This window comes from Aedes aegypti, chromosome 3 (assembly GCF_002204515.2).
Source record: "Aedes aegypti strain LVP_AGWG chromosome 3, AaegL5.0 Primary Assembly, whole genome shotgun sequence".
In the NCBI taxonomy this organism is placed as follows: Eukaryota; Metazoa; Arthropoda; class Insecta; order Diptera; family Culicidae; genus Aedes; species Aedes aegypti.
This window is the reverse complement of record NC_035109.1, coordinates 2,223,680-2,237,985: the sequence shown is the minus strand read 5'-3', so window position 1 is coordinate 2,237,985 and position 14,306 is coordinate 2,223,680. Positions and strand designations below refer to the sequence as shown.

The 14,306-nt window shown below is 38.8% G+C and overlaps 1 protein-coding gene across 1 annotated transcript; it reads left to right on the top strand.

Moving 5' to 3' along the window:
• The first annotated feature begins 238 nt into the window (after positions 1-238).
• On the top strand, positions 239-14,297 carry LOC5563803 (multiple coagulation factor deficiency protein 2). The gene is made up of 3 exons (XM_001648036.2): positions 239-509; positions 565-791; positions 14,116-14,297. The coding sequence occupies exons 1-3, from the start codon at positions 364-366 to the stop codon at positions 14,253-14,255; spliced, it is 513 nt and encodes a 170-aa protein (XP_001648086.1). The 5' UTR covers positions 239-363; the 3' UTR covers positions 14,256-14,297.
• The last annotated feature ends 9 nt before the right edge of the window (positions 14,298-14,306 follow it).

The following is a 14,306-nucleotide window of genomic DNA, read 5'->3' as shown; positions in this document are numbered from 1 at the left end:
CATTTGAAAATTTGGGATTACACTGAAGCTCCCACATTTCCTTTATTCTCTGTTCAGAAACATAACCAACGCAATTCATTTGCATTTTATTGGATGGCGAACATAACCTATACTTAACTCTGAAATCTAAATATTGCTAGAAAACGATCAACTGTTTGTATGTTGGTAGTATGCTCACTTATTTGCCTCTATCATATTCAAGAAATGCGACCGACAGCTATTGCGCATGTGCGGCATCTGTCAGGACGAAAATCGATCCGTGATACGGAAATCACTGTTTTCAAACGAATCCGTTTTGGTGCTTTCATTTCTAGTCCAACATTCCACACCGTGTCGACACTATTGACATACATCCTTCCAACAATGTTTCAACTTGCTGTAGTTATTCTCAACATACTGTTCGTTGTAGATAAATTTAACTCCGCCGTTGCCAAAGGACCTCATCATCCAAAGGGAGATTTTTCTGCCAGAGACAAGAAGCTGGATGAACATCTCCGTGCTCAAGACAAGTACGTGTCACAATTTCATGTTTATGAAAGAAATATAACAACATTCCCACTTCAGCCATATCGAGGAAGACATGAAGCAATTCTCGTTCGGCGGAAAGGAACTGGCCAACATGTCCGACGAAGAGAAGAACTTCTACTTCTTCAAGTTGCACGATTCCGACAATAACGACCACTTGGATGGGCTGGAAATACTGCACGCAGCGACACATCACAACGATGGCCACGTCCACCGGCTGGAACCGAGCACGGACGAAGACGAGCCGAACGATAATTCCGTTATTGGTGAGATGGGTTTGTTTACATTTTAGTTCAAGCTCACGGACAATTAAGTGTTTTTTTCAAAATTGCACTTAGTCAGAAAACTACAAACTGCAAATGGTAGCTAAGTATGTTAAATAAGAACTTTTATTTGAAGGAAACGCTAAACACGAGGTTTACAGGTTGCCCCATTAAGAATTTCGAAGAATAAGTTCAATTTTCAATGACTGATATAAAAAATTGTGTTCTGCAAAACGTCATAACATCCATTACTTTAATATTTTATAAGTTTCATCAGAAACAAAACTATTTAAACAAAATCATTCATTTCAATAACAAATCTAAAGTGTACGATTTGATAGACAAGTTTGGGTTATTCTAATGTATGAAGGAAAATCAAAGTTTTTTTTCTAATTTTACAATCAAACTCCTTCGAATGCTTTTTCTATGTCTAGAATTTGTTGGAACTTTTTATAAGAATTTTTATCCGGTTTTAAAATTGATACAACCTTGACATTTTTCCATTTGTTATGAAAATAGAGGTACCAACTGAAAACATTTGTTAATTAAATCAAACAAGAATGATAAGCTGCTTCTTGGACGTTTCTTGATGAAGATATAAAAAAATCTCATCATCGCCAGGGGCTTTCGTATTTTAGATTTTTTTTAAATAATAGTTTTCACTTCTTCCAAATAAGTCTCCCACAAATTTTCTGAAACGTTCTCTTGATTGAGGATGCTTTCGAAGTTCTAAGTAACTTGATTCTCAATTGGACTAGTTACCCCTAGGTTAAAATTACACGTGCTTTCAAACTGCAAAGCAAATTTTTGTAAGTTTTTTAGCTTTTTCGCAATTAGTTTTGCTCTTTTAAGCCCGAAATTGGCATGTGAAGTACAAAATTTTCAAAATTTTTGATAATTTCTGAATGGGCTTACAGCCAATCAAGAAATCCTATTTTTAAGATTTTTGTTTCTTAATTGAGAAAAACGTTTTTTTCTTCAATTTCTTTCGGCAAATCCTGCCCTATCATTTTTATGGGACGATCGCGAGAGCGTTGAAATTGAGCGGTTCCATTTGAATTCAAATATCGGTTTACTTTTGTATTTTTTGATTTGGCTGAAATTTGGCATATGCTTTCTTTATACCCCCCCCCCCTCCTCCTTTCTGGCGTTACGTCCCAGCTGGGACAAAGCCTGCTTCCCAGATTAGTGTTCTTATGAGCACTTCCACAGTTATTAACTGAGAGCTTTCTTTGCCGATTGACCATTTTTGCATGTATATATCGTGTGGCAGGTACGATGATACTCTATGCCCTGGGAATCGAGAAAATTTCCATTACGAAAAGATCCTAGACCAGCGGGATTGGAATCCACAGCCCTTAGCATGGTCATGCTGAATAGCTGCGCGTTTACCGCTACGGCTATCTGGGCCCCTTTTCTTTATACCCAAAAATGCCTATTTGCATCATTGGTTCACCATTTTTACTCAAGGGCCTAAGAAAAAAAGGCTTAACATTTTTCAAAAAATTAAAACTCAGAAACTATTTGTCTGATCGGTTTGGTGTCTTCCGCAAAGTTTTAGGTTTTTGTTGGAACTATCTGGAAAAAAATAGGGGGAGATCCCCCAGTACCGGACACTTGAGCCACAAAATTCATAATTCGAAAAATATTGATTTTATGGACTCGTGTTACCCATTTATGATAAATATTATCATCAGGGATTGAAGCCTGAGAAAATTGAGAGAATCTCTCACGTATCGCTCTCTGTAACTATCATAACATGCTGCACATTATGAGAGATTGCTTATCGTATACTGCTACAACTTTGATCAGATTGGGGGGATAGTAGTGCATGATAAAACCCCTCTAAACATGCTCCAAGCCTGGGGGACACCATTGCTATTGAAAGTTCGTGGATTGTTTATCGTGCCAGTGAATAAAAACACCTATCCCCAACGGTGAACAAGCGAGAAACATTGATTTTATCATCGCTCTCTCTTTGGGGTTCTCGCTCGCCGCTTCCAATTATCAGACTTGTTACACCTTGCGATACAATGACGATCGTGGACCGCAACAGATGGGATGTTTTTCTTTGCTTGCTTTGATCGTGCTTCATACTCAAATGAGAGCGAAATCTGCAATGCCTGATTATCATATTTATAGTGTACAACAATAAATTTGAAATTATATATGTGAATTTTGACATTGCGTTTTGATGATGTATTTTAGTACCAAATTGATCGATCTTGAAAGGTGGCACCCAATATCGGACACGATCTGGAAATGCCTCGAATTCTGTAAATTTGAACATCATTGAATGTGTACACTAAAGGAATAGTTTATAATTACCAATTCAATGCATTTGCAACATTTACAAGAATAATTTGAGTTTTTCTTAGTTTACAAGATGCCTATCAAAAACCTCTTTCATATATGATGAAAAATAGTACATTTTACGATGTTGTTCTGAATGTTCATTCTTCTTAATTTTATTGCATGTTTGATACCATGATCGACGAAACCCATGAAAAATGAAAGTATTTTGAGACACTGAAGCAATAATTACAAAGTTATCATATAATGATCCTGAGGGACAGGAGGTGCTTAACCAAAATTGTAATTTGTCCATTTTTACTTCAATTATGGTACAAAATACATTCATACTATCATATTAGGATTATGTTGGATCATGCTTGCGAGATCCAGAGTATTTTTTTCATATTCAAAACAATTACTAAATAGGCTCAAAATTAAGAAGATACGTCAATTTTTTAAAGATTTTCAAACTTTTCAGTTTTTTTAAAAAGGCATGCATATTTCAAGCATGTGTTATTCTACGCAAACATTAGTCTACATAATAGCTTCCTTTTCTCCTAATACACCATATTGATTGGACCATGATTTCTCAATGTTTCGACTTTGTCCGGTATTGGGTGCTGTCCGGCACTGGGGGATCTCCCCCTATACACTGTAAAAAAACATGTTGCGATATTTTTTATTTCGAAAATAAAGCTTAAAAATCAATTTTCTCAAAAATCGTTTTTTTGATTTTTTTTTAATATTTTAAAGTAGACAAAAAATGGAGTCTTTTGCACAGTGGGTCAAGATGGAGAAATCATGGACAAAAAAGTTATGATTTTAAAAAAAGGTTGATTTTTCAATTTGGTATAAATAAACTGAGCTGAGGGTCGTGGGTTCGAATCCCACCAGTCGAGGATCTTTTCGGGTTGGAAATTTTCTCGACTTCCCAGGGCATAGAGTATCATCGTACCTGCCACACGATATACGCATGCAAAAATGGTCATTGGCATAGTAAGCTCTCAGTTAATAACTGTGGAAGTGCTCATAAGAACACTAAGCTGAGAAGCAGGCTTTGTCCCAGTGGGGACGTAACGCCAGAAAGAAGAAGAGAAGAATAAATAAACTTTTTGAATGCTTTTCGACCCGATTTTATGAAAGTACGCAAAATTTGCAACAAAAAAGGTATATGAGAAAATTTTACTAATAGCTACCGTTTCCGAGATACAGCGATTTTAAAATTAAATTTACTGAAAATTCACAACTTTTGGTTGTTTTCGGATGTTTTTCGAGTTGATAAAAAAAAAGATTTTTTTTCTGAAAGCATTTCTATTTCATGTTCTTATACAGTGATGGAGCGTCCTATTTTGATACAGATTTCTTACTTTTTCATAATGTTTACAATTTTTTTACTATCATTACAGTTTGAAAATTGCCCAACTTCTATTTTATGTACGGAAACTGGAATAAATGAATGGTATTTTTGTGTTCCCTGAATAGTTATTGCTTTCGAATATTGTTCATTAAGCTGCTCCTTGATATGTTCATACTCTGTTGTAGTTGCATAAGAAAAGAAAATTTGTGTTAGTTGCTCCTCCTTTCGCTTTTGAGGCCAATCAAATAATTCCTTGGCATTTTTGATGGGATGTTCACGTTCTTGAGCTAGACTAGCCCTTGTAGCCATGCGTTTTATTGTTCCCCCTAATGCATCGCAGGGCCCTTTGCCATGCGATGTTGCGAAAAAAATACCATTCAACATCTATATAATAGTTTTTCTTAAATTGGCAAAGACTATAAAAGTTCTTTCTATTTTTAAATTGTGATCCCGACTAGAGGCTTGTAACAAAAATATAATAAAATTTTATCAGAATATGATATGCATATCATAATATGATATAATTTTGTTAGGCTCCGTTAATCATAGAACATAATTAAACAGAAATATAACATAATGTGTTTTATTTCTCTTGAAGATATTTTTTTGTTCATTTTTAACAACTTTATAACAAAATAAATAGATAGTTATGCATTTCAATAACATACAATATTATCGTATATAGAACAGTATTATAATTTTGATACTTTGTATAAAACATTATAACATGGTTTGATATGTTTTTGATAGAATTAAAACACATTTTGTTATGTTTATGTTACTATTCATACACTTTTTGTTATAATTTTAGTTATTTTAACAACATCCTGCATCAAGTTTGTAACAACATATGTTCGAAAAAAATTTATAACATAATAACATATGCTGATATAATTTTGTTATGTACCCTTAGTCGGGATGCTTGTTCAAATTTAAGTGCTTTTCTTGGTGTACAAAATTAACCATTTTTGAGATAAATAAGTTAACGGATGTAGAATCATGCCGCAAATCTTCGGAAATTACTACAAAGCTTAAATGATTGAGCATGCCATTTTCCTTAAAATAAATCGCAAATGGATGAATAGTTGCTTGCTGCGCATTCCAGTGATGACTTTGAACTTCATCCTGAAGTACAAAAGTGTAATTTTCTGAAAAATCACATATAGCTACAAATTCTCTTTCCTGCAAGTTATTTTTTTTTTTTTATTTTTCAAAAATGCAGACTACTTTTTTAATTAAATCATGTGGAGGGATTCCACGGAGGCATGCAAGTCGATTCTGATCGACCATTTCAAAAATATCTGAAACTTTGCACAGTTTTTCAGTTCCATCTAAATCGTCATTTTCCGATATCAAATCTTCAAGTTGAGTCACGACTAACTTTTCAAAAGGGTGTATGTGAAAATGGTTCAAAAATATTCAAAAAGCTGCATAGCAAAAACGGTTCGTTCGATTGTTAGACAACTAAAGAAACAAAGTTAGACAACTAAATAAAGATTCCAAAAAAAAATACACACAGTAAAAAAAATTTTTTTTGCATTAAAAAACATCATTTTTGTCGCAAAAACTCAAATGCGTAAATTTGTATTCAATGTAGACATTGGAGCATAACCAGCCGCTTTCAGTTTATCTATGGTGCTTTCGGTGAGATTTCATAGCTCTTTCGAACACTTTTTTTCTGCAAACGGCCTGCAACAGTTGAGAAAGCGACTACTCATGTTGCTCGTTAGATTTTAATAAACAAAATCACTTTTAAGTTTTTACTGGCTAGTTTGGTGTCGTTTGCTTGACTGAAGAAAAATTTTACCATTAAATCTTTTATAACCATAGTGGTAGTATATTTTTAGCTTTTTCGTGAGTATGTTCATGGTATGTACCTATCATGTTTTTGATGTTGTTGAAGTTACTCGCTTTCTCCCAAATATGATTAACAAAGTCTATTCTCTACCAAGGCGGGTCTATACCCAGATGTAATCAGATTTTAACTTTGTGGAGAAAACCAGCGCCGAGAAAACCGACCTGCTTTACGTATACTAGATCACCTGGGTATAGACCCGCCTTGTTCTCTACGAGGTAAACTTTTTGCAGGTAAACTAGTCGTATACCTGTATAGAAAACTTTTTTTGTAGCTTTTGTCTTCAATATTAGATTTCTTATAGGTTTCTTTTATCAAAAGGTTTCAACACTATTGAGAGAATTTTTCTTCAGTTACGTACAATAAAAAATATGACACTATCAAGACTTTAGATCACAACACTGGATCGCGTCTAACTTTCTAATAGATGCTATAATAGTTATGAATAATTAAATAAAATATCATGAAAACAACTTGTTAACCTCATGTGGTACCCTTAACAAAAAATTCAGCAACAAACTGCGGTCCTAAAAAAAATTAACAGCTTAGCTTAGCTTAGCTTAGCTTAGACTGACTACACATATCAATGGTTGCTATTCCGTGATTGACCGAAGTCAGTGAAAATGCACAAAGAATCAACTAGAAGTTTGACTGGGATTGGCCATAATCTTCTTCAGTGTGCATAATTCAGTGCCTCTATTTATACAGGGTCAATAACGGCGCCGGCCACGTCCTTGCAGTCAGGTGGGATTGAGGGAAGGAATGTTAGTGTGTAACCTTTGCTATTTGGAGACCGTGTTTGCCTCTGCATCTCCACAAAGGTTACTGGGAGGGATGTTTGTTAATGGGGAGGATCGTTGGGTCACAGGATTCACTTTGATAAGCAATTAGACCATGATAAATAATTATTTGTGAGATATAAACATGATTATGCCGACACTTGGGGTGACGAACCATTCAAAGTTTGTTGAACAAATACCTAAATGAAACATTCCTAACACTCCTATTCTTATGCCGACACTTACAGTGACGAACCATCCAAAGTTTGTTGAATAAAGTGAACCTTTCGGAAGTCTACACTTGTAGTGTCCAACCATTCAAAGTTTTTTTTATTACAAAAATAAAGGTAAAAAGAAAGGGGTGTTTTGCATAGCATAGCATAGCACAGCACAAACTGACTGCACATGTCAATGGTTGCCACTCCGTGACTGATCGGAACTGGTAAGAATTGCACTACGATCCAAATGAATAAGGGATGGGAGCCTCCGCCCACTCCCGAAGTGCAACTCTAGCAGATCTAACATTATTGATCAACAACGGCGCCGGCCAAGTCCTTACAGTCAGTTGGGATGGGGAAGGAATGCTAGGGTGCAACGACTGTTGCCTCCAGAGACCGAGAACACCTCTGCATCCCCACAATCACCACGGGAAGGGTGTTCACTAGTGAGGAAGGAAAAGATCTGGGAGTCACCCCTGGTCGGTGATGCGATCCATGGACAAGGGGGAAATACACGACTTGTATTCAAAGCTAGTTTTGTATTTTTGTCTCGAGAAGTTTTTGGAAAAATTACGTCAACATCTATAATGTCGAACAATTCAAAAGACGTCCCTATCAATGACGAAAACTGAAAATTACATGTATATATTTCAACTTATATGAAACAGGAACAATGCCGACACTTGCAGTGACGAACCACACATAGCCCGTTCGAAAATCACACATGAGTACCACTGTGCATCTCGTCTCGATATGGTAGAAGTTTTAGAAAATACGTCAACATTCACAATGTCGAACAATTCAAAGGATAACCCTCAATAATGTCAAAAAGAGAAAAACACATGTATATTCAAATTGTACAAGAAAAAAGCACAATGCCGACACCTATAGTGACAAACCATACAAAGTTTGCCCCAATATTACATAAAAGTTACGCTTTCAAGAAAATATGTGTTATCATAAGCATGCTCACCAGTTGGCCATCCATTCTCGACTGAACACAAAACTGACACTGACAGCAAAACTTCTTGGCGTCCCGAAAACAAACCGTCTTGCTTGGGCCCTCCCAAACACGTACCCAGCAAGACGCTCCAAAACAAAGGGAAAAAAAAAAAATCTCCGGCGACGAAAACACGCGCGAAACCGTCAACAAACTCTATCGGACGACGCAAAACCGAACCGTCCCGCCTGGGCCTCTCGAAGCACCACCCAGCAAGACGCTCCAAAACAGGGGGAAAAAACTCTCCGGCAACGAAAACGCGCGAATCCGCCAGCCAAATCAATCGGACGACGCAAAACCGAACTGTCCTGCTTGGGCTTCACAAAGCACTACCCAGCAAGACGCTCCAAAACAGGGGGAAAAAAATTCTCCGGCAACGAAAACGCGCGAATCCGTCAGCTAAATCAATCGGACGACGCAAAACCGAACTGTCCTGCTTGGGCTTCACAAAGCACTACCCAGCAAGACGCTCCAAAACAGGGGGAAAAAAATTCTCCGGCAACGAAAACGCGCGAATCCGTCAGCTAAATCAATCGGACGACGCAAAACCGAACTGTCCTGCTTGGGCTTCACAAAGCACTACCCAGCAAGACGCTCCAAAACAGGGGGAAAAAAATTCTCCGGCAACGAAAACGCGCGAATCCGTCAGCTAAATCAATCGGACGACGCAAAACCGAACTGTCCTGCTTGGGCTTCACAAAGCACTACCCAGCAAGACGCTCCAAAACAGGGGGAAAAAAATTCTCCGGCAACGAAAACGCGCGAATCCGTCAGCTAAATCAATCGGACGACGCAAAACCGAACTGTCCTGCTTGGGCTTCACAAAGCACTACCCAGCAAGACGCTCCAAAACAGGGGGAAAAAAATTCTCCGGCAACGAAAACGCGCGAATCCGTCAGCTAAATCAATCGGACGACGCAAAACCGAACTGTCCTGCTTGGGCTTCACAAAGCACTACCCAGCAAGACGCTCCAAAACAGGGGGAAAAAAATTCTCCGGCAACGAAAACGCGCGAATCCGTCAGCTAAATCAATCGGACGACGCAAAACCGAACTGTCCTGCTTGGGCTTCACAAAGCACTACCCAGCAAGACGCTCCAAAACAGGGGGAAAAAAATTCTCCGGCAACGAAAACGCGCGAATCCGTCAGCTAAATCAATCGGACGACGCAAAACCGAACTGTCCTGCTTGGGCTTCACAAAGCACTACCCAGCAAGACGCTCCAAAACAGGGGGAAAAAAATTCTCCGGCAACGAAAACGCGCGAATCCGTCAGCTAAATCAATCGGACGACGCAAAACCGAACTGTCCTGCTTGGGCTTCTCGAAGCACTACCCAGCAAGACGCTCCAAAACAGGGGGAAAAAATTCTCCGGCAACGAAAACGCGCGAATCCGTCAGCTAAATCAATCGGACGACGCAAAACCGAACTGTCCTGCTTGGGCTTCACAAAGCACTACCCAGCAAGACGCTCCAAAACAGGGGGAAAAAATTCTCCGGCAACGAAAACGCGCGAATCCGTCAGCTAAATCAATCGGACGACGCAAAACCGAACTGTCCTGCTTGGGCTTCACAAAGCACTACCCAGCAAGACGCTCCAAAACAGGGGGAAAAAATTCTCCGGCAACGAAAACGCGCGAATCCGTCAGCTAAATCAATCGGACGACGCAAAACCGAACTGTCCTGCTTGGGCTTCTCGAAGCACTACCCAGCAAGACGCTCCAAAACAGGGGGAAAAAATTCTCCGGCAACGAAAACGCGCGAATCCGTCAGCTAAATCAATCGGACGACGCAAAACCGAACTGTCCTGCTTGGGCTTCACAAAGCACTACCCAGCAAGACGCTCCAAAACAGGGGGAAAAAATTCTCCGGCAACGAAAACGCGCGAATCCGTCAGCTAAATCAATCGGACGACGCAAAACCGAACTGTCCTGCTTGGGCTTCACAAAGCACTACCCAGCAAGACGCTCCAAAACAGGGGGAAAAAAATTCTCCGGCAACGAAAACGCGCGAATCCGTCAGCTAAATCAATCGGACGACGCAAAACCGAACTGTCCTGCTTGGGCTTCACAAAGCACTACCCAGCAAGACGCTCCAAAACAGGGGGAAAAAAATTCTCCGGCAACGAAAACGCGCGAATCCGTCAGCTAAATCAATCGGACGACGCAAAACCGAACTGTCCTGCTTGGGCTTCACAAAGCACTACCCAGCAAGACGCTCCAAAACAGGGGGAAAAAAATTCTCCGGCAACGAAAACGCGCGAATCCGTCAGCTAAATCAATCGGACGACGCAAAACCGAACTGTCCTGCTTGGGCTTCACAAAGCACTACCCAGCAAGACGCTCCAAAACAGGGGGAAAAAAATTCTCCGGCAACGAAAACGCGCGAATCCGTCAGCTAAATCAATCGGACGACGCAAAACCGAACTGTCCTGCTTGGGCTTCACAAAGCACTACCCAGCAAGACGCTCCAAAACAGGGGGAAAAAAATTCTCCGGCAACGAAAACGCGCGAATCCGTCAGCTAAATCAATCGGACGACGCAAAACCGAACTGTCCTGCTTGGGCTTCTCGAAGCACTACCCAGCAAGACGCTCCAAAACAGGGGGAAAAAATTCTCCGGCAACGAAAACGCGCGAATCCGTCAGCTAAATCAATCGGACGACGCAAAACCGAACTGTCCTGCTTGGGCTTCACAAAGCACTACCCAGCAAGACGCTCCAAAACAGGGGGAAAAAATTCTCCGGCAACGAAAACGCGCGAATCCGTCAGCTAAATCAATCGGACGACGCAAAACCGAACTGTCCTGCTTGGGCTTCACAAAGCACTACCCAGCAAGACGCTCCAAAACAGGGGGAAAAAATTCTCCGGCAACGAAAACGCGCGAATCCGTCAGCTAAATCAATCGGACGACGCAAAACCGAACTGTCCTGCTTGGGCTTCTCGAAGCACTACCCAGCAAGACGCTCCAAAACAGGGGGAAAAAACTCTCCGGCAACGAAAACGCGCGAATCCGTCAGCTAAATCAATCGGACGACGCAAAACCGAACTGTCCTGCTTGGGCTTCACAAAGCACTACCCAGCAAGACGCTCCAAAACAGGGGGAAAAAATTCTCCGGCAACGAAAACGCGCGAATCCGTCAGCTAAATCAATCGGACGACGCAAAACCGAACTGTCCTGCTTGGGCTTCTCGAAGCACTACCTGCGGTCCTAAAAAAAATTAACAATGGAAAAAAAAAATTTTCACTAAGTGTCAAATTTGTGAAATATTTGAAATGTCATAACTTTTTTGTTTATTGGTTTACCATCACCAAATTTTTATGGTAGATAGCTAATATAATGGACCGTTTTCCCTCAAAAAATTACGTTGGTATTCCGATATAGTTCCGGTTTTGAGATATTTGAGTTTTTGTGTCAAAAATTATGTTTTTTAATGCAAAAAAAAAAAAAATTTACTGTGTGTATTTTTTTTTGGAATCTTTATTTAGTTGTCTAACTTTGTTTCTTTAGTTGTCTAACAATCGAACGAACCGTTTTTGCTGTGCAGCTTTTTGAATATTTTTGAACCATTTTCACATACACCTTTTTGAAAAGTGACTCAACTTGAAGATTTGATATCGGAAAATGACGATTTAGATGGAACTGGAAAACTGTGCAAAGTTTCAGCTCAATAGAAAAAAATGAATTAAAAAATTTACCAAATTTTGGTGCTGTTACTTGGAATCATTCTGTGGTATCAATTTTTCTAACTTTTGAATGAAATAGGAAACAAACTCCTCCTTCTGTTTTGTGAACGTCTCTATATCGCATCTATCAGTTGTGACCCATTGTTCAAAAATAATTTCATCAACAAATTTTTCATCCATTTCTTCTAATAACTTTTTTTCTAAGGAAATTGTGTCAATGCAATTTTAACATCAGCGTAAAAAACAATCTACTGTTGCATTTTCACATGTCAAACCATCTGTAAACACTTTTAATTCATTAGATAAACCGTATTTAAGCTGTGTAAGCTGTGGGTTATGAGATTCACATTTTCGTGAATGGTACATACACAAACGTTGTGAGTTCCCGAGCTAGTTAAGAGTTAACAGTTTTTAGGCCAAAGTTTAGCAAAGGATGAAAATCCGATTTGTATTTCAGTGTTCAATTCCTGGAATCGGTTGTAGGCCTCTCGCAATGTGGTAGTCAGGAGCCTTTTCTGAACAGCTTGGCGTTTTTCGTCCTTCCTAATTGTTACACAATCACGCTGACCAGGCATTGCTCAACTGGTTTCATCATCCTCGTAAAATTGCATAACCGCGTGCTTGATATTTTCATCTAGTCCAGTGGTTGCCCTCGGACCAATAGTAGAATGCACGCCGCTTTTGTTCAGTACTTGTTTTGCTTCCGTTGCCGTGTATAAAGTTTGTTAACATTTCGTTCCATATTTTCTTGATAATTACATATCAAAATATCAAAATTTTGAATGTTGAAGTTGTGTTTCGTTAAAAAAAAAAATAAATCATTTTTACAGGGCACATTTTTTATTTCGCCTCATACCATGAAAAATTACCAAATCATTATTTTTTTTTTTTTTCAAACATTTTAGTCAAAAATGAACTGCTCTTTCAGACAATGAACAAATTTCTAGACTTATGAGCCTCGAAAAACATACGAAAATGATCGAAAATTGAAAATTATATCATAATTTTGTATTAAAATCGCTGTATCTTTAAAACGGTAAAAGTTAGCCTAGGGGGTCTGTAGTCTTGAGATTACGATTTCGCTTCATAAGCGGAAGGTCATGGGTTCGATTCCCAGCCCCTCCACAAAAAAACCCGCCCAGCCACCAGGGGACTCCTCACGGAGGGCCGTGCTTTAGGGAGCACGTCCATCCTCCGTCAGTATCAGATGGTGGCTGAGACAAACTGACCCTCTTCGCAGGCAGCTAGCCTCTAACTAACAGCAGAGCTCTCTCCTAACTGCTCGGTGTGAGAGTAAAAAGAGTACGAGAGAGTGTAGATGTAAATATAGATAAGTTAAAAATAGATCTGTATCGGTTATGAAGCTACAGATCAACTGATTCCTGCACAGTAGTGGCCACGAGCACGGAGTGCCTTACAAAAAAAAAAGAAAAAAAAAGTTAGTTGATTTTCCCGTATACCTTTTTTGTTGTAAATTCTGCGTACTTTCATAAAATCGAGTTGAAAAACATTTAAAAAGTTTATTATGACCATTTTTAAAAATTAACCTTGTTTTAAAAAATCATAACTTTTTTGTCCATGATTTCTCCATCTCCCACTGTGCAAAAGACTTTATTTGTTGTCTACTTTAACATATAAAAAAACAAAAAAAAATCAAGAATACGATTTTTGAGAAAATTGATTTTTAAGCTTTATTTTCGAAGTATAAAAACATACAATATATTTTTTTACAGTGTATTTTTGTTCCAGATAGTCTCAACAATAACCTAAACCTTTGCGGAAGATACCAAACTGATCGGACAAACCTTTTCTAAGTTATATTTTTTTGAAAATTATTAAGGAATTTTTTCTTAGGCCCTTCTCAAAAGTAAGGCTAGAGTCAAAATGGCGAAACGATGATGCAAAAAGGCATTTTTGGGCATAAAGAAAGCATGTGCAAAATTTCATCTAAATCAAAATATATAAAAATGAAATTTGGGAAAAAAGTCGTCATTTTCTGTGGAACCGCTCAATTGCCTTCTCCTCCCGTTTTTAAGACGAATCAATGAATGTTTCATATGTATTCCAATCGGCTCGAAATTGAATTTGGAGCTGATAGGATGCAATGCAAGTACCTAATATTTTTTAATTTTTCAATGCAGACGTGATCGACGACTTCATCGCCTATGCCGACTTGGACCAAAACGGCCTACTGACGTATCCGGAATACATGAAAGCCATCAGCACGAATGACTGGAGCAAAAAAGTCGATGTAACTGAATCGCCTCCTGAGATGGTGTAGATATGATCGAAATAAAACTTAAAGGAATGTCATCGCACAAAAGAAGAACCC